The sequence below is a fragment of the Schistocerca serialis genome, chromosome 1 (genome assembly GCF_023864345.2).
Source record: "Schistocerca serialis cubense isolate TAMUIC-IGC-003099 chromosome 1, iqSchSeri2.2, whole genome shotgun sequence".
NCBI classification, from domain to species: Eukaryota; Metazoa; Arthropoda; class Insecta; order Orthoptera; family Acrididae; genus Schistocerca; species Schistocerca serialis.
The window spans coordinates 279738150-279765140 of NC_064638.1; the positions used below are offsets into that span (position 1 = coordinate 279738150).

The window sequence follows — 26991 nt, forward strand, 5'->3', positions numbered from 1 at the left end:
GAACACATTTGGGACGGTACCGGGCGCAAGCTTCGCGCCCACAAAGAACGGCCGCGTAATTTACGGAAATTGTGTGACCTGTGCGAAGACATTCGGCGCCACATACCTCCGCATACCTACAAAGCACTTATCGAAACCATGCCGCGCTGAATCGCCGCCATATTGCTTTCCACTGGTGGCCCAACACGGTGTTGTGCAGGTGGTCACAATCTTTCGGCTCAGCCGGCCGTAGTGGCTGAGCGGTTCTAGGCGCTACAGTGCGGAACCGCGCGACCGCTACGGTCACATGTTCGAATCCTGCTTCGGGCATGGATGTGTGTGATGTCCTTAGGTTAGTTAGGTTTAAGTAGTTCTAAGTTCTAGGGGACTGATGACCACAGCAGTTAAGTCCCATAGTGCTCAGAGCCATTTGAACCATTTTTTTCGGCTCATCGGTGTGTTTTCCGAACTACAGAGATGTGTTACTGCAGTTTTGTTTACGCTTTTCAGTATTGTTATCACAATGTTATTATTGATGCAAAGCGATTAACAGCCCTCTTGAAGGATTGCTGGACAGATGCTTTAACTTCGGAACATTCACACCGGATTTTGCAACAGGAGTAAATGCAATGAGGTGTAGAATACAGCGGACGATTTTATTTGCAGGTTAATGATGACAGAGGCGTACGGAACGTACGAAGAGGTGGTGCGCTACTATGGCAATGACAGCAGTCCTGGGGCACATTTCTCGTTTAACTTCGTCTTCATCACGGACGTCAACAACCAGTCCGATGCAGCGACCTTCAAGAGCGCCGTGGATGACTGGCTCGATGTAACTGTCAACCAGGGCCTCTGGTCCAACTGGGTGGTAAGTGAATGCCTGTGACGAAGTTAGCATATTCTTCACTTCCGTTTAACGCAAAGTGTGGATTGCCTAAGTATTAGTCTATATATGAAGAAAAGAGAGTGTGGTGGATGTCCTCATTGGACTAAATGAGCCCGTTATACTTTTGTATTGTCTGTTCTCGCTAACGGTACACGATCCAGCTATACAATCATTGATGACAAATCTTTTTCATCTACAGAACCCTATCGATGGCATGTACTTTACGAGAGACTGTGTATCACCTTATCGCCCGAAGAATGCATAATAATGGTTTGAGAAATACTGCACGAACATGATGCAAGCTGTACACCGCCATGTCATTTGATGCCAGTGGTACGGATTATGTATGCAGGACCACTGACCGACATGTACTCACCTTGAGACTAGTTGTGACCAGTCTCCACCAGGCGTGGGCGCTTTGAGCAGTCGTGTATTACGATGTTTCCAGAACACTATCAGTGTCGTGATGAACTTATACCATGACGCTATTCCCACCAGGACGGAAGGAATTAGTTAGTAACTAGATATCTCAAATTACACAGACCAGTCATCGAAATATTTTTTTTATGACATCGGCTAATCCTTGTGCTTTTAGTGCGTTGAATTCTAATATGATAACAAGAAAAGCGTATCACCAACCACGAGTGTTACAAATAGCATTTAACATTTTAAAAAAATTGTTTTAGCGATCTTAATGATACAGAGGATACAAGATATTAACATTCAGTTAATAATAGTAAAATGCCGCAGTTACTATGGCGGTGGTTACATTGGTCAGTACGAAGACCATTCCTACAAGGAGACCGTGCCTGCTCATCATCACTGATTTCGTACAAAGTTGTGTTACATGCTGATATTTTCTTAAACGGCTTGAAAAGGAAAGGCAAAAAATCTGATTCCAAATAAATTTCCGGGATTGGATTGTACTTACGGGGTCCACGTGGACCCTGCAAGTAACATTCCAAGAAGAGATGTCAATTAAAGCGTATGGGACTCCGTATCCCGTTAGTTTCGTTTTGCCTTCGGCAGCTAATGCAACCCTCCGATGCCTATTTTTATCGTCAGGTAAAGAATTTTATCAAAAGGCTGCTGTTATCTAATACAAGAGAAAAAGAAATCATATCCCGGGATGTCTGCATCAAATTACAGTCCATTACACATCAACAACTATTGCCGCCAGTATTTGATGAAATTATGCAGTACGCATGGTTTGCTGCCTATCTGTGTGATGAGACTGAACTTCTTATGAAAGTGAAGCTGGTTTGTTTCTCTATAGAAATTTTAAAACGGCATTCTGAATGAAAAAATTCGGCGTTAATAAGGATGCAAGATGATGTGAAAAATCCCCTGTTTTTACGACGAATATTACCCCAGCACGTGCAAATCATCGACTGTAAAGAAATAAGTATTTAATTTTACATACGGAGTTCTCGTGTACTCCTTACTATCCCCTCCTGGAAATTTATCTGCAATCCAAAAATTTTCCTTTGCACATTCTTTTCGGAAATATCCCAAATGCAACACGAATAAGCACTGGAGATGCCACAGCCAAACTGATTTGGGAGGTTCAAATGGTTCAAATGGCTCTGAGCACTATGGGACTTAACATCTACGGTCATCAGTCCCCTAGAACTTAGAACTACTTAAACCTAACTAACCTAAGGACATCACACAACACCCAGCCATCACGAGGCAGAGAAAATCCCTGACCCCGCCGGGAATCGAACCCGGGAACCCGGGCGTGGGAAGCGAGAACGCTACCGCACGACCACGAGATGCGGGCTTTTGGGAGGTAACATGTAGTACAAAGATCACGTGATTGAAAATACTGCCCCGTGTGAAGTGAGGAAGATGATGGAACACCTCGACACTGAATCAATAAGGCTCTAGATGGGTTGTTGGTGTATAGTAGTCCATGCTGCTTCCACGTATTGCCAAAGTTAATCTGATGCCGTAGCGGGTGGTGTATCCCGGGCTAGTCGTTCCGCAATCGTCGACTAGACATCGATACCGGTAGGCGAGACATCGGAAGAATGTGGAGGCCAAGGCAGCAATGCAATCCGATGGGCGATGGAGAAGTCTTGAACGCTGCGTCCAGCCTGTGGTCGCGGATTATCCGGTTGAAATTTGCGTCGAGATGACTGGGTGTTGTTGTGTCGTCTTCATCATCATGCATCCCCATTACGGTCAGAGGAAACCAATGGCAAACCACCTTCTCTAGGACCTTGCCCAGTAGGCGATGAGGGCCTCCCGCATCGTCCCCTACGCTCCTCGGAGTATGGGGCCTCTTCATCATAATCATCTTTGTGCAAGTGATTCGGAGGAATTCTGCTGACCCCAGTTGTCGGTTCGACTGTGCTGGTATGATGATAGCCAAGGCCGCTACACCAGCAGTTCGCTCGAAGCATTGCAGGCTGCTGAGTGGAAGGCGAAGACGTAGTGTGACACTACGCACTGACACCGCTTAGGGCAGGGGTGGTCACACTTTCGCTTCGTAGGCCATGCTCAGGCCCGAGTGCCATAGAGCTCGGCCTTGGTGCACATTTCTCTCACCGCCGCGCCACACTGTCTGAGCGCGAGGAGGTAGAAGAGGAAGGAAACATTGAATGCACCACATATAAATGGCAATGCAGGCGCACTATATGCGACTTGGTTTTACATTTCAAAATTCTCAACAACATAGGTCACAAACAAAACAAATTTTCAGTATTAGTTATTTCTGGAGCGCTGACGAAATAATATAGTTTTTACCTGGTACAAATGTCGGCGTATGGACAGATGCAGACAATTTCATAGAGTTCCACACTCAGGTTCCCAAGCAGGTATGGATTACTTTGTTTCATAACGGAAAAGAGATTTTTCACACATATATGTCGATCGAAATATTGTGGCACTTTTGCAAGCTCATTATGAAGACTTTAGGAAGATCTATTTAAAGAAAGCAATGTAGACGTCTTGGATAATTTTAACCTAATAAGATTTGATATTAACATTACAACTGGAATAACCCTGCAGGTCAGTCAGTTACGTTTGCACACGCACAGGGGCGGTTACAAGTGAATCGGAAAACAGTCTTGGAAACAGCTTGAAACAGATGTAGGACTGATAGTATCCTCAAAACTTATATAAAACTTTCCTTGTAATTCTTGCAAGACCACAATGCATTCCTTAAACGTCGTGCTTTCTTCAGCGCCAGTGAGTTTATGGAACTGGATTATCTTCGTCAGAATGTGTCCCTTCCACAACGCAATTTTCTTTTTAAATACATCCCCACCACATAAAAATGAAGCTACCTTGCAATTTCTTACTGTGAGCAGTGTACAGCCAAGTAGACTTAAAATGCGAAGTCTGCAATCCATTCCAGAAGTTGTAATTTTAGTTACTGCGCACCTTTTTCCTACATAAATTCAACAACAGCGAGTTTTAAATTGTTTCTGGCATGCCCTTTGACTTAACCAATATACTTTGTCGTTATATATGAAGTCTCCATATTCTTCGTTCATTTCCATTGAAAACTGTTGAAACTGGCAATCGAATAATGGGTACGACTTCAAAAGTTGTACTACCACCAATTTCCTCAAGTGCTCCAAGCAGCAAATTTAGCATATAGTGCTTCTTGATGTAGAGAACAGTGAATCCCATCTGTGAAACATTGTAATATTTTACTCTTTCATAATCAGGTTCATGCTTAAATTATTTGTGCATGGTACTGTAACGTCATTTCATAGCAAATAAGCAGTGTCTGTCGCTTATGAGAACTGAGAATTCTCATTCCTCTCTTCTGTGACTCTATTGATTATAAGGTACGGTGATGATAGATCACTAGACTGCCTTTTTTCGTGCAAACAGCCACTGGACCAGTTATAATGAATTCTACTCTGCTTTTGTAAATGATGAAAGTCTATGTGAATGCAGCTTGCCGCTAACTTGGTGTAATGTTTTGTCTGTACAGAAGTGTATCTGTCGCCTTTATCGCTGTTTCCCTTTCACACATAAATCGGTACAATAAAGTCAGGGCTTCGTGTTTTCTAGTTAGGCTGATCCGTGAAAAGACAGAGAAACAATTATGCTAATGGAGGATTCTCTCTCTCTCTCTCTCTCTCTCTCTCTCTCTCTCTCTCTGTCCTTTATCTGTGTACAGTTTAAATATATTATTTACGTGAAATCAGCCTAGTAGAATCTCTGGTGGAGCCCTTCGTCTTAATATTCAGCGGCTGGCTTGCTAGAAAAGATCTTTACATTTGTTATTATTATTAAGCGCTGCATTCAGTTGGGAAAATCGATCGTTTGAACAATTCGTTCAGTTTCCGACAGATCTAAAATTTCAGATGTGGACGAAGCCTTTTTGGACGATTTCACAGTGAACGTCCTTCATATGAGTTACGAACAGGAAGAGTAAACAGCGCTGACACCACGATTCTGCAGAACACAGGGAGTTGTCCCGATGCGGCCAGCACATGTTGCGCGCGCGAAGTTTGCCACACCGCGGCTGACCCTGGCTTACAGCTGTGATGATGACACCAGGATATACTGCACTGTTCCAAGTCGTGCACTTGGCTGATCCTGGCTACACCAGACAGGTAGGAGGTCCTGCAACCGGAAGTGCCTGCAGTGATGATCAAGAACGGAGGAAATACTTGGCCTTCTCACCCAGCAGTGACGGTGGTTTTACTGCGATACACACGTTGATATGTACTGATGCTGGAAGATCCTCAATCTCCCCACCAGCGATGTGACAGGCGACAAATGTCCACAAAGGCAGGTCATGATTATCTGCATCTTGTTATCTCGGGAAACGCAAGCAGTATGTTCATGAGAAGTGCCGAGAAATCTAGTAGATGGATGTCACTACACCGTAATTATTATTTAATCAAGAGCTTCAGTACGAATGCCATCATTAGATCAGCTGAATTCAGAGCTGGAGAACTGAGGTATTTATGAAGACGAGAAGAAGGCAATGCAGTGATGCTCTGTTCATTATTACCGAATGTAGCCCAATTCTTTACTCGTAGTCAGAGCTCCTCGTTCCATCGTGTTTGCTAAACAGTTTGTTACAGGCTCTTAACTCCACTCTCAAGTTACTGATAGGTATAGCTTGCTGCTCCATGTAACAAGAGCTAAGATGTCTCCCTCTCTCAGTGGACGTTTTGCTGAACGTATAAGTTACCCCTGGTGATTGGTGCCAGTGTAGGAACGTGGCTCATGCCTATGGGGTTTACAGTGTTGACCGTTTCTTTCTGGTGCGCAGCTATGTCACCACCTCTGCCACATTTCTCTTTTTCTGTTCCGTGGCGTAACGATACTCTTAAAGGGCTAACCATCATAGGAGCATATTACTGAAATGGTTGGACGATATCTGAATGAGATTATCGGAGAATGTAAAGAACTTTCCTGGGCAGCTGTATGTTGTAGGTGTTTCCTTTCTACAACAGTGTCCTGGCTCATTCTGGACAGAACACAATTACGCATGCTGCTTATTTACAAACTAAACTTAACTCCATCTGAATAGGCTTCTGAAGGCCCAACGGCACCAACCGACCACTGTGTCATCCTCAGCCGATAGGCGCTTCTGGATACAGATGTGGAGGGGGCATGTGGCCGTTGTCAGCTTTTGTGACCGGAGCCACTACTTCTCGATAACGTAACTGCTCAATTGGTCTGACAAGGACAGACTGCACCCCACTTGCCAACAGCGGTCGGCGGACCCGGATGGTCACCCATGAAGATGCATGCTAAGCCCAACAGTGCTTAACTTTGGTGATCTGGCGGAAACCGGTGTTATCACTGCGGCGAGGTCTTTAGTCTGCTGCTTATTTACGTTATCAAATTTTTCTCGCTCTCGAATTCTCTTGACATGACAAACAAAATGACTGCTTCCTCTTTCCGCTGATGAAGACACCGTTAAGTGACTGGAATTTACAGAATGACGATGAGGTCATTTATGAAGTGAACGTTTCGTGAATAGCAGCCAGTGTGTTCGCTAACTCATTCATCTTGGGAAAAATGTGTCACAATTACGGGTGAACATTCAAGAGCGAATAGCCCCATCATCAAGTTTCATTACTGCTGCTTGTGTTTTAGAGGTGATAACCTAGCCTTATGGCTACCCCTCGTATGTATCGTACTTATTATTACAAGTTATTTAGATTAATTTCTCTATAAGTTCTAGGATTAATCACGTACATAAAAATAGCTGAATTTTTTACTGGAACATTAACTGAAACTGCCAGAGAGGCCGAAAGGACCCTGTTTCAGTCCTCCCACCTAGGAAAAATACATGGCATTACCAGAAATTGAACACAAGTTCTCGGCATGTTAGTCAGATGCGGAGTGGCCGTGAGGTTAGAGGCGCTATGTCACGGATTGTGCGGCCCCTCCCGCGGAGGTTCGAGTCTCCCTCGGGCATAGGTGTGTGTGTTGTTCTTATCATAAGTCAGTTTACGTAGTGTGTTAGTCTAGGCTCTGAGCACTATGGGACTTAACATCTATGGACATCAGTCCCCTAGAACTTAGAACTACGTAAACCTAACTAACCTAAGGACATCACACAACACCCAGTCATTACAAGGAAGAGAAATGTAAGTCTAGGGACCGATGACCTCAGCAGTTTGGTCCCTTAGGAATTCACACACATTTGAACATTTTCGAACAGATGCTCTGACCATGTAACTAAGGAAACAGACTTTGTTAGTAACGTAATGCACTGTCAGCCTGTGAACAAAGTCGCAATAGAAAAAGCACCGGTGTTTATAATGGTTTCAGATTGGAAATCACGACCAGCCGCGGGTGGCCAGCCGGTACAGCCCAGAGCTGGTGGACGGAATGAACATGCTGGTGACACTGCTGCCGGGAACCGCCGTCACCTACAACGGAGAGGAGATCGGCATGGAGGACAACTACAACATGACGTGCGACGTGGCACACGACCCGCAGGGCTGCCACGATGGCGTCACTTTGGGCAGGTCCAGGGATCCCTGCAGGACGCCCTTTCAATGGGACAACACGACGAGCGCAGGTCCGTAATGCCTGTGTGCCCTTCCCGCACCGTGCATACTTGTTTAGGAACCCGATCGCGATGGCACAGTACTCAATGAAATTATTTAACAGTTATTTATCAGGCCAGTGGCGGATCGGTGCCACATCGATCCGCCACTTTTGTGATCTCATTAGTAATTTTCAATGTTCATTTTTGCTTATTGTACAACTAGGACCTGTAGGCACTCAAAATTCAATGATGGAGGAGCAGCCATATTTGATGATCTTAATAGAAATCACAACAAAGGCATTCTAGCATCAAGTGAGTTTTTCAAATCAGTCAAGCAGCATAGAGCGATTATCAAATCGCAATATGTGATTACGTTCTCTAAAATGCCATCGTTCCACATCCTCTGTTGCGCCGCTCCCAACACCAACCCGGGACACCTATAAACTTCGTTCTGATAAAATTCTGAAACATTACAGCTGGTGAAGGTGGAAGCCAACTCAAAAATCGCTGCTGTATTGCATTCGAATGGTGGACCAATGCGGTATTAAACAGGCTCATCACTTTGCGTGAGTGCAGGCTTCTCGAGCAACGACACGACGTGGCTGCCGGTGCATGAGAACTACGAGACTCTGAACCTGGAGGCGCAGAAAGCGACCGAGCGAAGCCACTTCAAGGTCTACCAGAAGCTGGCCGCCGCCCGCAAACAGAGGGTGGCGCAGAGGCGCGCCACCGAGACGTTCGCCTTGGGCAGTGTCTTTGCTTTCACCAGGTACACTTCACGCACAGTATTACTTTTCTATCACCTCGTTATCTCTGTAGGCTTGTACCAAGGGGGACAAGAGAGGATGTTGTTTGGTGGCTGGAATCCTCTTTCTATAGCACAAACTGCACACGTATATTAACTAGGTTCTTTATTCGTAAAAATAGAAAATTACTTAACTTAAGGCAGTCGTTATGGTACAAGCTCTTTGTAATACACTCCTGGAAATTGAAATAAGAACACCGTGAATTCATTGTCCCAGGAAGGGGAAACTTTATTGACACATTCCTGGGCTCAGATACATCACATGATCACACTGACAGAACCACAGGCACATAGACACAGGCAACAGAGCATGCACAATGTCGGCACTAGTACAGTGTATATCCACCTTTCGCAGCAATGCAGGCTGCTATTCTCCCATGGAGACGATCGTAGAGATGCTGGATGTAGTCCTGTGGAACGGCTTGCCATGCCATTTCCACCTGGCGTCTCAGTTGGACCAGCGTTCGTGCTGGACGTGCAGACCGCGTGAGACGACGCTTCATCCAGTCCCAAACATGCTCAATGGGGGACAGATCCGGAGATCTTGCTGGCCAGGGTAGTTGACTTACACCTTCTAGAGCACGTTGGGTGGCACGGGATACATGCGGACGTGCATTGTCCTGTTGGAACAATAAGTTCCCTTGCCGGTCTAGGAATGGTAGAACGATGGGTTCGATGACGGTTTGGATGTACCGTGCACTATTCAGTGTCCCCTCGACGATCACCAGTGGTGTACGGCCAGTGTAGGAGATCGCTCCCCACACCATGATGCCGGGTGTTGGCCCTGTGTGCCTCGGTCGTATGCAGTCCTGATTGTGGCGCTCACCTGCACGGCGCCAAACACGCATACGACCATCATTGGCACCAAGGCAGAAGCGACTCTCATCGCTGAAGACGACACGTCTCCATTCGTCCCTCCATTCACGCCTGCCGCGACACCACTGGAGGCGGGCTGCACGATGTTGGGGCGTGAGCGGAAGACGGCCTAACGGTGTGCGGGACCGTAGCCCAGCTTCATGGAGACGGTTGCGAATGGTCCTCGCCGATACCCCAGGAGCAACAGTGTCCCTAATTTGCTGGGAAGTGGCGGTGCGGTCCCCTACGGCACTGCGTAGGATCCTACGGTCTTGGCGTGCATCCGTGCGTCGCTGCGGTCCGGTCCCAGGTCGACGGGCACGTGCACCTTCCGCCGACCACTGGCGACAACATCGATGTACTGTGGAGACCTCACGCCCCACGTGTTGAGCAATTCGGCGGTACGTCCACCCGGCCTCCCGCATGCCCACTATACGCCCTCGCTCAAAGTCCGTCAACTGCACATACGGTTCACGTCCACGCTGTCGCGGCATGCTACCAGTGTTAAAGACTGCGATGGAGCTCCGTATGCCACGGCAAACTGGCTGACACTGACGGCGGCGGTGCACAAATGCTGCGCAGCTAGCGCCATTCGACGGCCAACACCGCGGTTCCTGGTGTGTCCGCTGTGCCGTGCGTGTGATCATTGCTTGTACAGCCCTTTCGCAGTGTCCGGAGCAAGTATGGTGGGTCTGACACACCGGTGTCAATGTGTTCTTTTTTCCATTTCCAGGAGTGTAGTTCACATTAGCCTCACTGTTGGTGAAGTACAAAGTCCGCTATGTACACTATTCTGGTCGCTACATGCTGCCTGATTCTGTGCTAGAGGCTGTGACTGCAACTCTGGCTCATTGACTCGTGGATGGCAGACTCGAACTCACTCGGTGCAACAGACTGCGAGAGACTGGCCCTCTGGTCTGCAGCTGCGATCTAAATTCTAGCGGCCGAGAGGGCATTGGTGGCGCATTTCCTGCAGTTCTGTCATTGGCCTGTATCCATCTTCTCGTAACCTCTATGTTGCATGGTATACTGGTGCCAGCTTACGCCAGCACATTTAATGCCTCACTCTCTGGCTCAATTTCACTTTAAAAATTCCCTCTCTCTCTCTCTCTCTCTCTCTCTCTCTCTCTCTCTCTCTCTCTTTGTAAGTGTCAGCAGATTATGGTCTTCGGATTCGATTCTCAGCCGAGTCGGGGATTTTCTCCAATCAGAACTAGATCGTCGTCATATCGTTATCAACGACACGTGAGTCGCCAAAATTGCACCAACTAAAATGACTTGCACCAGTCGTTTGTCTTTTGCCCAGAAGGCGGATCCCAGGCACAAATGCCATATGCACATTTCATTTCTCTTTCTTAATACTTATCCGGTTAACCACAAGTTTGATGTCCTTCTTATCGCCACTTTCATCAGTTAACGTAATGGCAAGTAGGGACGGGAAAAACTGGTCTGTTAAAACCAGTACTGCTAATTCAGTTCTGAATAACCAGTATTTCTCTGTATTTGTCTGGCCTTGGTTATAAGAGGTGTTTTTTTATTATTTTTTCTAATGACCTCTCCTACACAACAAGCCAGCACACACCTTAGATATTTTTTTTAAAAATCACCTCATGAGAGCTGCTTGTTATATGCAAAGAGGCTACACAGAGGAAGTTTTGTAGAATTATCTTGAATAGTTTATGAAAAATGATGCATATATTGTTTATTGAAAATAATTTATTTAAATTCCATGGAAAGTGAAACATAAATAATCCAAGGAACTCAACAGTAAATGTTATAATTTCATTGTAAAGTGGCAACGGCCTTGCACCTTACATGAGTCCATTTAACGTGACACTTTAGGTTTTGTTGGAGCAATACTCTAAATTACGGTGTAGGAAATCTATGTGGAAACGCATCGCCACTCGAGAATTGCGCGATTTTGAAATTATAAGATTTTGCGGAAAGGCAATACGCGAGATAGAGCTCGGTTACCTCCCCGCCTAGCCACCGAAGGCCACAGCCTAACGGTATGAATGGTGAATTGGGGGATTTCTGTGATCCGTTTAGAGAGGCCACAGTGGTCGCCAACCTCTGAAGGACGTGCGGCTGCAGGTGTTCAAGTGTTTACCAAAACAGAGCAGTGGATAGCTGTACGGGCTTTCCTGTGCGTGCTCTCGCCTATGTCCGACTAATTTTACGCCTTCGAGTAACTCAAGTGGGGCAGGAGTTCCGAATAACAAACTTTCAATGGAAGAATCTGTGTTCGCTACGACGGGGAATCTTGCCGGGAAAATTTCGAGTGGTCTCTTGGGAGAAAACCTCCAGTAAACGTGTTATTGCCCACAGCTGTGGTTCTTCCCAGCCGGCGAGGGCGGAGTTTACTTGTGAAATTTTGTAGAAATAAAAGAATGGCGGAAAAGAGTTTTGTTCCCAGGCCGTACATTGGTCAGCAATGGCAAACTGGGTATTTTGAGAGTTTCTAGTCATGTGATTCCCTCGGTAAAAGTTGAGGGGAGAAAACAAAGGTGAAGAGTGATCTTGCTGGACTCTCGGTAGAGGTCTTCCGTTCTGGGCTCTCGTACTGAGAGGACGTTAGCCAAGACGTCTCCCGTCTTGGTCTTTCGTTTTGAGTGGACGTTAGCCGAGCCAGCTCTTTGCTGCCGCGAAGACCGTTGCAAATAGAGAAGTTTATGGACAGCGGTCTGTTGTCCGAGTAGTGTAGGAGTGTACTTTCCGAGACGCCACACGCCAACCGCACAGCCGCGCCATCGCCGTCGGAGACCGCCGCTGCAACAGGAACATTACGGTGAGATCGGTCCCGCTTCGGCCTGTGTTAGGAGTAATGTTAAATAGTTGGATCACTTGCTGTTTCCACAGAGGTTACACGGTACTTTGGGGTGTAGTGGTTCTTCGTATTTTACGTTTTGTTTCGATGTCAGTCGGTCATCCAAGTTGTAAGAGATCGCGTTTTCGACCAATTTTAACACAGTTCACTGCCAATGCCAGTCAGGAGGATAATTTGTAAATTGTTCATTGTGTTTTATTCAGCATTGACCTGAAGGTTATAATAACATTATTGTGATTCAGTAGAGCCTTTACTTTCAGTAGTTGATCCTGATTTCAACCTTTTGCTTTATTTTATTTTTGTGTTTGTGTTTGATGTCATTGAACGCCCTAAGTGTTCGTGATCGTTCATGTTTCGAAGTAAAAAACAGTTGTGATTTATCGTCAACGCTCCCACCGCAGATTAATTAGGGGTGACAGGGCCACATTTAAATCTAGCGTTATCCATTTTTGCGCACAATTCCACTCGCAGTTTCTCTGTAAGTTGTTTGTCGGGGGCGAACACATGCAAAAATCAGACAAGCAACGAGTGGGCTGCTACATCATGTAAAGAATGGTACAAAAATTCAATGCAGTATCTTCAAATCTTCAAAACTGTGGAGTTGATGGATCTTTCACATCTTTCGAATAGTGTGTGTTTTTCACGAACGTCCCTCTTAAGATACAGCATTGTCCTCATTTACACGATTCCATAGCCAGTCTGCAGACCTGTGTTCACAGCCACAGTGCTTAGTCAGACACTGTTAATGGTCCGGAATACATTTTCACTCTATAGCGGATTGTGCGCTGATCTGAAACTTCCTTCGAGCAGATGCGCAAAACTATATACCTATATCTCTGACGTCGATTTGTTGTAGAATTTTAGAACATGTTTTTTGCTCGAGTATCATGTCGTTTTTGGAAACCCAGAATCTACTATGTAGGAATCAACATGGATTCCGGAAACAGCGATCGTGTGAGACCCAACTCGCTTTATTTGTTCATGAGACCCAGAAAATATTAGATACAGGCTCCCAGGTAGATGCTATTTTTCTTGACTTCCGGAAGGCGTTCGATACAGTTCCGCACTGTCGCATGATAAACAAAGTAAGAGCCTACGGAATATCAGACCAGATGTGTGGCTGGATTGAAGAGTTTTTAGCAAACAGAACACAGCATGTTGTTATCAATGGAGAGACGTCTACAGACGTTAAAGTAACCTCTGGCGTGCCACAGGGGAGTGTTATGGGACCATTGCTTTTCACAATATATATAAATGACCTGGTAGATAGTGTCGGAAGTTCCATGCGGCTTTTCGCGGATGATGCTGTAGTATGCAGAGAAGTTGCAGCATTAGAAAATTGTAGCGAAATGCAGGAAGATCTGCAGCGGATAGGCACTTGGTGCAGGGAGTGGCAACTGTCCCTTAACATAGACAAATGTAATGTATTGTGAATACATAGAAAGAAGGATCCTTTATTGTATGATTATATGATAGCGGAACAAACACTGGTAGCAGTTACTTCTGCAAAATATCTGGGAGTATGCGTGCGGCACGATTTGAAGTGGAATCATATAAAATTAATTGTTGGTAAGGCGGGTACCAGGTTGAGATTCATTGGGAGAGTGCTTAGAAAATGTGGTCCATCAACAAAGGAGGTGGCTTACAAAACATTCGTTCGACCTATACTTGAGTATTGCTCATCAGTGTGGGATCCGTACCAGATCGGTTTGACGGAGGAGATAGAGAAAATCCAAAGAAGAGCAGCGCGTTTCGTCAGAGGGTTATTTGGTAACCGTGATAGCGTTACGGAGATGTTTGATAAACTCAAGTGGCAGACTCTGCAAGAGAGGCGCTCTGCATCGCGTTGTAGCTTGCTCGCCAGGTTTCGAGAGGGTGCGTATCTGGATGAGGTATCGAATATATTGCTTCCACCTACTTATACCTCCCGAGGAGATCACGAATGTAAAATTAGAGAGAGTAGAGCGCGCACGGAGGCTTTCAGACAGTCGTTCTTCCCGCGAACCATACGCGACTGGAACAGGAAAGGGAGGTAATGACAGTGGCACGTAAAGTGCCCTCCGCCACACACCATTGGGTGGCTTGCGGAGTATAAATGTAGATGTAGATGTAGATGTACAACTGTGTCCCGGACCGGGACTAGAAACATGCGACCGATTCCTTTCGCGGGCAACCCACACACGCGGCACAGTAAGTAAAGTTGTGAGGGTGGATCGTTTGTCATGCCTGGATAGATTAATATGTAGGCCACTTTATGGCAAAATGAGAAGGTCCTAGGTCCGATTCCCTGTCCAGCATGCAGCTTGAATCTTCCAGGACCTTTCACTGGTTATGGTGAAAGCTCACTTCAGTCTTAAGTTGTGTAAATTATGACATTGCGAAAATTGTGGGAGACTGTTGCTATGACAGTTCTTAAATCAACTGCATCCACTTTCGCTTCTCAAATTTTTGGTGAGAATTCATTTCAGGAGGTTCATTTCTCTGTTTACAATGTCTTCTCCAAAACGACGTACTGATGCCAATATATTATTATTATTCTATTAAAATGATTTATATATTTTATTATTATTATTATTATTATTGAACTCTTATATATCTAAGGTGAGCATCACGGTAAGTTAAATTTGTGTGAGGGGGAAGAGTGGAGCAGAGACACTATCAACAGTGTTACTAGAACCAAACCCTGGATCTGGGCCTGCGTAAGGAACGAACTCATGTTCGTTATCGGTTTCTGAAACGCTTGAATTTTTTTCGTTATCACTGAGTGATAGGGCGCAGTGTTTTAATACTGGGCACGTATTCGGTAAGACAGTCGTTCAAATTCTTGTTCGCTCAACCACGATTTCGCTAAATGGTTAAAGGGGATGCAAGGAGGGTTACTTCGTTTAAGTGCACGGCCGATACCCTTTCTCTGTCCCAGCTTGTGCAGTGGTCTATCCTATGCAGGTCGTTCTGCATTTCGCTACTGTCTTCTGGCACTGCACCTTCCCTCTGTTCTAATTGTTGTGTGTAGATGACTGTTATATGTGAAAAGTAAAACCCAAGGACGAAGACACTCCGTTGTAGTCATGAAACTGTAGTGTGTCACAGGAGTGGTAGGGTGGTGGGTAGGGGACAAGGGGGTTTGAAGTAACGTGTGGGGGGGGGGGGGGGGGGGTGTTAGCGACAGCAGTCGGGCCAACTCCGCCAGGCACATTCCAGCTGAGCGAGGGATCGTGTAAAACCTCACGGAGGTAATCAGCGAAATAGGAGTCGTAGCGTAGACGTCTTTCAATCACGGTATGTGCATTCTGTAGGAGGAAACAAAGATCGAGCCGCGATTTTACCCGGTCGTCATAAAGGTAGGCAACAATCCATCCTCTGACCCATACTATCGCATGAGTCTTGGCTGCAGCGAAACACACGTCCTCCCTGCGAATTAAAGCGTATGAGTAGACCACGCATCGAGGAGCAAGGAGGACACAGATTACCATTTGCCACCCCAGCGTCCAGACTTCACAAAAACCGACGCAGGTCAGGCGATGGGCGGCATCGTTCACCGAGAGACAGGTGCAGAATGAAGGAGTGTCCATGAAAGCAGTTGCATGTAAACGCTGGTTAGTGGCAAATTTTCCAGAGACGACGTGATACCACGTCGATCGTGCTGATGTCGGGGGGTAAGACTGATGAAGGTTGCGCCATACTGCAGTCCATCCCGTTAATGATTAAAATGGCTCTGAGCACTATGGGACTTAACATCTGAGGTCATCAGTCCCCTAGAACTTAGAACTACGTAAACCTAACTAACCTAAGGACATCACACCCATCCATGCCCGAGGAAGGATTGGAACCTGCGACCGTAGCAGTCACGCGATTCGGGACTGAAGCGCCTAGAACCGCTCGGCCAACGCGGCCGGCCCGTTAATGGATACTGAATTTTAACGTTGTTGCAATGTACGCCGCAATGTAATTGAATGTGGAAATCTTTTGAGCAGCCGGCAGATGTGGCCGAGCGGTTCTAGGGACTACAGTCTGCAACCGCGCGACCGCTACGGTAGCAGGTTCGATTCCTGCCTCCGGCATGGATGTGTGTGATGTCCTTAGGTTAGTTAGGTTTAAGTAGTTCTAAGTTCTAGGGGACTGATGACCTTAGAAGTTAAGTCCCATAGCGATCAGAGCTATCTGAACGACTTTTGGGCTGGGGGACGCGCGCATGGAAGGCCACTGCGTACATGGCTAAGGTCCACGAAGAAGACAGATACGAAGAAGACAGACAGATACACGATTCCTACCGAAAGATTCGAACCAGCTTACTTCCGAGTCGAGCGTCACATCGCACAGGCGCCCGCTAGCAACATCGGCTAAGCAAGTGGGAGTCGTCACGACTTTTGGCTGTAGCTGCTCGTGGATCAGACTGATCGGTTCGCTGTTTGTGTCGACAGGACCCTGGCTGGCGAGGACAGTCTGCTGGTGGCGGTGAACCTGGGCACGGAGAACCAGTCGGTCGACCTCAAGGCCATGCTGCCGCTCGCCCATCACTTCACCGTCCTCACCAGATCTGTCAGCAGCCCTCTAACTGAAGGGTGAGTACTTGCTCCTCACAATACGTACACTGTACATTCCACCGAACAAAACCAAGCACGCAACTGCCTTTCATTTGTAAATGTGATCGTGGAACTGCTTTACCCTACTTCCATGCTCTAATACTGCCTTTTTGTGTGTCAATGACATTTAAGTTTTTACTTGTACCCCTAAAGAATTAGCTACGATTTTTAAGACTGTCTTGTTCGGGAGTGGACCTTAATGTTCACGATTTATTCCAGCTTTTCTCACAGTCTTTTGCATTAACTTAAGCAGTATCACAAAAATGTTGTTGTTTATCATCGCCAGTTTACTGCTCTGTGAGTAGACCGTTTGTTGCCACTTCCCGCCAAAAATTTCTTTATTTTTTATGCTTTTCTGTACACAGACTTGTGTTGCATGTGTCGTCTTTTCCTGTCGCGCCCACACATAGATGTTCATTGTCATCACGACAGTTAGCGACGCCGAAAATCACGGACCCAACACTAATCGCTGCAGTTTTCGAAACGTTTCACACCCTGATCCGTATCTAAACGTGCTGCTGTTGACTTACCCTTTCCAGATAGAAAATCATATACAGGGAGAAAGAAAACTCCACCGACGAACTTTCGGAGTTGGTAGTATGGACCAAGAAAAAAAGAAAAGTGCAGTGAACATGGGCTCTTGAATGCGTACTTTAAGATCTATGAGCAATTGTTCGTCTTTGATACTGTAAAACACATCTCTTCTACTGAATCTTTGTTTTCGGTATTTTGGGAGGAGGTAGTACGGACCAATACAGGAGAAAAATGTCCGGTAAACACGGGTTCTAAAATGAATACTTTAAGAACTGTGAGCACTTGTCCAGTAGAATAAGTGTGTTTCACGAGAAGGAAAGTAAAGCAAGTGTTCATAGTTCTTAAGATATGCGTTTTTGAGTCCAGATTTGTTAGACTTTTTTTTCTCGTTCGCGTCCATATACTACCTCTGAAAATTCGGTAGTTGCAGAGTTCTGTATCACCCTACATGTTTAATGTTTAGTTGAAATGATTCCTGCTGTTCCGAAACTATGGTTCAATTCACCACTTTCCTAACGCCACTACATAAAATAGTGCTAGTGATACCAAACTACATCCATCATATGATAAAAAGTATCCGGACACCCCCAAAAACATACCTTTTTCATATTAGGTGCATTGTGCTGCCACCTTCTGCCAGGTACTTCATATCAGTTGCCTCACTAGCCATTAGATATAGTGAGAGAGCACAATGGGGCGCTCCGCAGAACTCAACGGACTTCTAACATCGTCAGGCGATTGAGTGTAACTTTTGTCACACGTCTGTACACAAGATTTTCACACTCATAAACATCTCTAGGTCCACTTTTTCCGATGTGATAGTGAAGTGGAAACGTGAAGGAACACGTACAGCACAAAGCGTACAGGCCGACCGCGTCTGTTGACTGACAGAGACCGCCGACAGTTGAAAAGGGTCGTAATGTGTAATAGGTAGACATCTACCCAGACCATCAGACAGGAATTCCAAACTGCATCAGGATCCACTGCAAGTACTATGACAGTTAGGCGGGAGGTGTGAAAACTTGGATTTCATGGTCAAGTGGCTGCTCATACGCCACACACCACTCCGGAAAGTGCCAAACGACGCCCCGCTTGCTGTAAGGAGCGTAAACATTGGCCGATTGAACAGTGGAAAAACGTTGTGTGGAGTGACGAATCACGGTACACAATGTGGCGATCCGATGGCAGTATGTGGGTATAGCGAATGCCCGGTGAACGTCATCTGCCAACGTGTGTAGTGCCATCAGTAAAATTTGGAGGCGACGGTGTTAAGGTGTGGTCGTGTTTGTACGTGGAGGGAGCTGAACTCCTTGTTGTTTTGCGTGGCATTATCACAGCACAGGCCTACAAGGATGTTTTAAGCACATTCTTGCTTCCCACTGTAGAAGAGCAATTCGACGATGGCGACTGCATCTTTCAACGCAATCGAGCACCTGTTTATAACGCACGGTCTTTGCCGGAGTGGTTACACGACAATAACATCCCTGTAATGGACTGCTCTGCACGGAATCCTGACCCGAATCCTATAGAACACCTTTGGGATGTTTTGGAGTGTCGACTTCGTGCCAGGCCTCACCGATCGATATCGATTCCTCTCCTCAGTGCAGCACTCCGTGAAGAATGGGCTGCCATTCTCCAAGAAACTTTCCATCACGTGCTTGAACGTATGCCTGCGAGAGTGGAAGCTGTCATCAAGGCTAAGGGTGAGCCAACTCTATATTATTCCAGCATTACCGATGGAGGGCGCCACGAACTTGTAAGCCATTACCAGCCAGGTGTCCGGATACTTTCGATCACATAGTGTATGTAACAACTACAGTTGAAATTGTGTCAGGCATTCCAGAGTTGTACTGGAAAGTAAAATGTCATACACTACTGGACATTAAAATTGCTACACCACGAAGATGTCCTGCAACAGACGCGAAATTTAAACGACAGGTAAAAGATCCTGTGATATACAAATGATTAGCTTTTCAGAGCATTCACACAATGGCGACACAGTGGCGACAACTACAGCGTGCTGACATTGCTGCTCGCGTTGGTCGAGATCCAATGACTGTTAGCAGAATATGGATTCGGTGGGTTCAGGAGGGTAATACGGAACGCCGTACTGGATCCCAACGGCCTCGTGTCACTAGTAGTCGAAATGATAGGCATCTTATCCGCATGGCTATAACGGATCGTGCAGCCACGTCTCGATCCCTGAGTCAACAGATGGGAACGTTTGCAAGACAACAACCATCTGCACGAACAGTTCGACGACGTTTGCAGCGGCATGGACTATCAGCTCGTAGACCATGGCTGCGGTTACCCTTGACACTGCATCACAGACAGGAGCGCCTGCGTGGTGTACTCAATGACGAACCTGGGTACACGAACGTCAAAACGTCATTTTTTTCGGATGAATGCAGGTTCTGTTTACAGCATCATGATGGTCTCATCCGTGTTTGGCGACATCACGGTGAATGCACATTGGAAGCGTGTATTCGTCATAGCCATACTGGCATATCACCCGGCGCGATGGTATGCGGTGCCATTGGTTACACCTCTCGGTCACCTCTTGTTCGCATTGACGGCACTGTGAACAGTGGACGTTACATTTCAGATGTGTTACGACCCGTGGCTCTACCCTTTATCCGATCCCTGAGAAACCCTACATTTCAGCAGGATAATGCACGACCGCATGTTGCAGGTCCTGCATCGGCCGTTCTGGATGCAGAAAATGTTTGACTACTGCCCTGGCCAGCACATTCTCCACATCTCTCATCAACTGAAAACGTCTGGTCAATGGTGGCCGAGTAACTGGCTCGTCACAATACGCCAGTCACGACTCTTGATGAACTGTGGTATCTTGTTGACGCTGCATGGGCAGCTGTACCTGTACACGCCATCCAAGCTCTGTTTGACTCAATGCCCAGGCGTATCAAGGCCGTTATTACGGCCAGAGGTGGTTGTTCTGGGTACTGATTTCTCAGAATCTATGCACCCAAATTGCGGAAAAATGTAATCAGATGTGAGTTCTAGTATAGTATATTTATCCAATGAATACCCGTTTATCATATGCATTTCTTCTTGGTGTAGTAATTTTAATGGCCAGTAGTGTAGAAGTATACAGCTTGTTTCACTACCTCTATTACAGGGTTTTACAATTTGTAGCGGGTACATAGTAGATAATGATTTGGAAAGCAACCCATGGCCTTCAATGTACCGTTTGGATGTAAAATAAGTTTGAAAGTCGAATCACTTTCATGTGCCCAGCTTCACAGTACGCACACAACAAAGGCTCTGAGCTCCGACCTGTGTGCTCTACAGGCGCCCATGCTCGTCATCGGGTTCTCTTCTACGTGACGTAAGACGTTCTCATCAAAGTGTAGAGTCCATGGAACACCAGTCAACCCTCCTGGTAGCGAACGACCAGTTTCTTGCAGCCGTTGATGCCCTATTTTCAGTGTGTGTGTGCACGGTGAAGCGACAGATTTGGACGGGGCCCAAGCTTCAAACTTATATTATATTCAAACGGCGCGTTTCCAGACATTTGTTTTTTTATCACATCTTTGTTGGCTACGTCCCCTCTACAACCCTTACAACAGAGTGTAATAGGAAATGTGAAAAACCCTATGTATACAGAGCGTGTCCCAATTGATAGCGAAAAAGTGACAGATGAATAGAAGAAGAAACGTTCTAGTAAACATGGCCCACAAACCACCCATCTGCGAGATAGCTGCGAATGGGCTGTTAAGAACCTTTAGTAGGGAATATTTTACTACTCAGTACTAATGTGTATCAATAAAGGGCGGAGACTTTCCCCACGGCTTACAGTAAAAAGAAATACAGTGCTGGTTCAGCATGCTACATGTTACAATACACTGCAAACTCGCACCTGTTAAAGGATATGTGTCAGTTTATCCTCGCATTTGGATGCAATAGTGCATTCGTGTCTGCAGCGAGTTACGAATCCCTTCAAACACTTGCGAATCCTCACGTAAATCATGAAAGGAAGCTTCATTTCTTCAACCTGATAAACGCAAGTGCTGTTCATCCCAGGAGGAATAGTTCTGAGGAGAGAGGTTAGTTGACATTAGAGGCCCAGGTACAGACCATGCGTGACTTGTCCACGGTGGAACATATTGATGCAACAGATATCGTCTTACATTAGCAGCAAAACGCGCCAGTGCCGCTTCATGCCTGTAACCAGTTCCCCAAACGTGGTCCATGAGTGAAATATCAGCTAAATTAGATGGGAAATATATCGTAAGGTTTAAATTCAAGTAAATTTCTACTAACTAGGAGATTATTCCGTACTGAGATGACTGGCAACTGCTGATCACGCGCAAGTGGATGGCTCCAGCCCTATGTTAACTGGAATGTTTTTGCTGCTATATTGCTGACTTCTAAAATTGATACGCCATCAAGGCCGACACCAGGTATAGCATAAGGCAAAAATTTCTGTGTTTTGCTTCTAAATTTTAATTTATAAATTATGTACAGCAGTTTGTAGACTGATCAATAATTATTGGTTCTATGTGTGTAAAAAAATCTTGGTTAAGGAGAATCCCACTGCATTGTAATATGTCGCTGTTAAGCCATCATAAAAGCTGCCTTTCTGTTTTTGATTGTTTTAAAAGCTTCTTCTAATTGTGCTAGTATCGGTAAATCTATCCGTTTCCACCTTCATACATCTCTGCTTTTTCCGTTAAGGTATTGTGATACCGTATTTGTAATGTTCTTCCCATTGTTTTTCGTTGATTGTGTTAATGTTTAATGTGTTCTTTTTTCTGTTAAACGTTTGATTGCTTTATAGGCAATAGTCCATGAATGTAATTTTGTAAGTTACTTATGCAATCCTTAACGCAACTGCCTGGCACGGATTTTTTTTTCTCCCTCCAGCAGCCAGCTGGCAGCAGGGCTGTCGGGGAGTATATTTCCCCTCTGGTGTGAGGCTTTTGTTTGTGAAGAAATCTTGTCCGGGAAGGACTTGTATGTTAAGCGCCGCAATGCAGTGCATTGACTGAAAGTGTTTCACGTGAAATGACAAAATAGAAGTATTCTGGTCGCCAAAGAATATTGATGTATGGTTCATAAATGCATACAGAATCAGCAAGTGCTGTACGGAGATTATGTCAAGAGGAATTTCTTGATGTTCAGGTTTCTAATTGGAGTACGATTCATTGATTGATAAATTTCGTGAACAGGTACGTAAGGTTCTCACTGAAGAACGTCTGGATAACATTGGGCATGCTCTGAAAAGGTCTCCTAGAAAATCTGATCGAAGGCTTTCTCAGCAAATGTGAATTGGCTGTGGCTCTGTCTGAACGGCTACAAAGTTGCTGGTTACGACCAACTGCAGTGTAGCAACTTAAACTTTGTAACCATGCTAAAAGATTGCGGTTTTATGAATGGATTTTGAATAGGGTGCATGACGGAGAAATTGACCTTCACCTGCGTTAAGAAAAATTATGCTTCCACCCAAGTGGATACGTTAATTCACAAAGAAACCGTTACTGACGTTCTGGAAGGTCTAATGTAATACACGAGGCCAGCCTGCATAATCAAAAAATAGGAGTCGGTGTGCCATTAGCATTGAGATAATAATAGCTCGTATTTTTTTACGGAAAACGTTTTATGGCCTTTTTAAGCCAGTTAACTAAGGGAGAACGTGCTTTCGTGATCTCAGCAGGACTCTGTGATGGCAAATATAGCCAAATTCTCATTACAGGAAATTGATGACACGTTTCAAGATAGAGTTATCAGCATCAACTTATGGCCTCCTCGTTACCCCAATTTAATCCCCTGCTATTATTCTCTCTGGGCGAGCATTAAAAGACAAAGTCTAGAAATGAAATCCATACAGTTTAAATGACATAAAGCTATGGATCGTGAAGAAATTGATGCCATTTCTCAGATGGAACTACGGAATATTATGAGCAGTTTCGTATGTAGGTGTCAGAAATGATGGAACAACTAAAGAGAGAAAGTTTCATCATGCCCTTACTTGATACGCGTGAGCAATTTATTGTTATTTTCAAGTATTTATGTCATGTACGTTAGAAATAACTCACGCGACAAATCGTACTGTACTTAATGCTGATCTCCTGCCGACCGCGCCGCGGGAACAACAGCCGGCCTCGCCGGCTGACCGCACGCCGCAAAAGCGGTGGCCTTAACGACTGTAACGACCGACCACCCTGTTCATCTGTTCCAGCTTGCTGTGTGTGCTTTTTAAATTATCAGTTCATAATTGCTCATTTTCATTTGTATGCTGTTTTTAATCCTAGCGTTCTTCTTTGTACGTATTTTACATATGCTTCCTTTTTTTCCTCTTATAAATTTTTCTAATTTTTCGTTCGATGTAATTAACCTTATTATAATTCAGTTTACACATAAATGACATGATTAAATAATGCAATGAAGGAGCAAAAGACATCAAAAGAATAAAAAAAAAAGGACGATTATATAAAGATATTAATGTGTGCTGACGACTAGAATATAATTGCCATTTAAGAAGAAGAGTTGCAAATAAAGGTTTTAAATTGAACCAAATTGGCTAAAACTGTAATTACATAATTTCTATAGAAAAGACAAAAGTAATAGCATTCCGAGGAAGACAACAGGTGTGCTAAAAATAGTAACAAAAAAGAAAATCATCGATCAAGGAGACCTGTTTAACTAAGTGAACTGCGAAATTTCCTTTGACCATCATTATGACACAAAGAAGTCTTTCCGGGCGGGAAGGCGTGCCGGACCCCGGCACGAATCCGCCCAGCGGATTAGTGTCGAGGTCCGGTGTTCCGACCAGTCTGTGGATGGTTTTTTAGGCGGTTTTCCGTCTGCCTCGGCGTATGCGGGCTGGTTCCCCTTATTCCGCCTCAGTTACACTATGTCGGCAATTGCTGCGCAAACAGTTTCTCCACCTACGCGTACACTATGATTACCACGCAAACACGGGAGTTACACTCATCTGGTGTGAGACGTTCCCTGGAGGGATCCACTGGAGGCCTAACCTCACAGTTAACCTGGTTTCGGTGTGGGGCAGCGGTGGGGTGAGTGGACTGCTGTAGCCTGTTGTGGGGGTGTGAACCACTGCGGGCTACTGCGGGGATGATCGTTTCTAGGTCCCCAGTTCCATACAATACTATACAAAAAAGAAAAGAGCAAAATTTGAGGAAGTCTGTGGAAAAATTAAAATAAAATTAAACAAAAAGACAACTAACGAAATGCAATAAAATTATGTAAAACACTGCCTGTCCGAGTTCTACTTTACAGACCGGAGACTTAGATAGCAAAAAAGGAAGATGTAAATCGAATAGAGATTTCAGAAATGAAATTCTTCAGATCAGTTAAAGGATGAAGACTAGATTATAAAAAAGAAACGCAGATGTCAGAAATAAGCTTAAACATTTGAAATAACAGAAAAAATGGACTCATATAGCAGAACTGGAAGAAATATGTAGTCAGAATGGATCAAGTAAGATATGCCAAAAATGTTTTATGTTGTAAACCCAAAGGGCAAGGGATATAGGTCGGCCCAGGAAGCGGTTGAAATACGACTCTGAAGCCGGAACAGATTCGTCGAATCCACGAATCTGGATGTTGTTGCTGATAATGTATGTAAAAAAATTCGGCCCACACCTGCTGAATGGGGAAGACGTTTCAAGGCAGCGACTAAACTTTCGGCAATAGAGAAACAAATAATTTCGCTTACTCCCTATAAAGATATGATCGTAAGCAAGGCGTGTGACGTCACGGAGGACGCCAGCTCCTAATCCTTTTGCTGCTGTGTGCGTATATGCATGTCATGCTCCGCCGTTCTGCAGGTCTTGTGGACATACAAACGTGTGCCGCTTGGGTTTTCCTGCAGTCGAGGCCCACGAGAAAGGCCATGGTGCGTACGTCACAGCACGTGACACTGCAGGTCTTACGAGTGCCAGCAGCCGTCTGCGGCAGTGAACGAGTAAATATTTCAGACGAGTTTAATAATTCTAAACTGCGCGTTTAAATGCACAGGTCAGAGGTAAGACGTCTAATAGGTACCTTTTCAATTACATACTGATTTCCTGTGGGCCTGCTCGGAGCCGAGCGTTCGAGAAGTGTGGCGAACAAGCCGTCCAGTGTGACGCCGTAAGTTCGTTGCAGGGCCCATATATCTCGTTGGCTCCGCCAAAGGTGCTATTGACGTCTACATGGGCCCTGAGCTGCCGACCTCTTACTACTGTGGATGAGTTGCTTCCGTATCTTGGCGAATAAGGAAGTTTCGAATGTTTATCATACAATATATGTGCCTCTTTGAGTGCTATCATGGGCAAAAAATCTTGTTTCGATATCTTGAAACCTTCATGATGTCTGACGATTGTTATGAGCACATAATTCCCGATGCGCAGGGGATGAAATGTGCGTGTTGCACGCTACTGTCTATGGGATATAAAAATCAATAACTCAAGAACGAAATGAGATATCGTTCTGCTCTCAATTTTAAATAAAATCGATGTATTATCTACTTTTCAGACACTGCATTAAACGAGCTAAAATGGACGCTACGCCAAATTTACGGAATGCGTTTTTATCTCTGCAAAATCTTTTAAATTTCGTGCAATATATTACTTAATTTGATGCAGTGAATAGCTATGACAAATAACTGAAGGAAATTCAGTCCTTTATCGAGCTAAGCAATCAGACCGTAAATGTGCAAAAATCAAAATTTTTTCAGTTAATAATTTTCTTAAAATCGGATAAGAAAATAAATCCTAGCAACCGGAAAGTCTCCATGGACACATTACATGTGACTTGTCTCTCAGATATAAAAAATGGTTACTCGAGAACGAAATAAGATACTCTTTCGCACCCAATTTTAAGTAAAATTTCTATATGTTACACACGTTTAATTTAGTGTGACGCACAAGCGAAAATCAACCACACAAGAAGTGTACACTGTGCGTTTTTATCTCTGGAAACTCTTTAAAATTTCGAGCACAGTGTTGGTTAATCTGATACAGTGCAGTAAATTTGATGAATAACAAAAAGAAGTTCAGTCCTGTATCGAGAAAAAATAAAAGATTGTAAGATGCGAAAAATTCAAATTTTTTAAGTTAATTTTTTTGCTGCTGTTTCAAAGAATATGCTTTTATGCATGCTGCACATCGAAATTTTTGTTATTACTTATGCACTCAGACACGTTTCCCCTTTTTTACAAGGCATCTTCAGTGGGTATCCTGAAATATTACATAATTTGTCCATTTTTACACATAGCTTATGGTTTCACATCTAGGGTATAGATTTGAAAACAATTCCTTAACTTTTTTTATGAAATGGAAAGGCCCTTTCAGGTAACTTCTAACTCATTGCATCTAAGCAAACTGCTTTTCCTCATCTGCCAACCGGGTTGACATCTTATAGTTCACTTTCAGTTCACTGTTTACGTTACACATCACTATAACTGCCATCTTTTTAATACAGAGTTTCATTTGTTTTTCTATGTGCTACCAACATTCTCAGTTTTCTGCATTCAACTGTTTCGTGAATGAATGTGTGTGTGTGTGTGTG

General features: G+C 44.8%; 1 protein-coding gene across 1 annotated transcript in view; it reads left to right on the forward strand.

The window, feature by feature from the left end:
- Positions 1–26991, forward strand: part of LOC126466081 (uncharacterized) — a 309668-nt gene that overhangs the window by 44074 nt on the left and 238603 nt on the right. Inside the window, exons 6-9 of the mRNA XM_050096360.1 lie at positions 646–847; positions 7628–7880; positions 8427–8619; positions 16759–16899. Of these exons, the coding sequence (XP_049952317.1) occupies positions 646–847; positions 7628–7880; positions 8427–8619; positions 16759–16899 (789 nt within the window). The remainder of the gene's footprint in view (positions 1–645; positions 848–7627; positions 7881–8426; positions 8620–16758; positions 16900–26991) is intronic.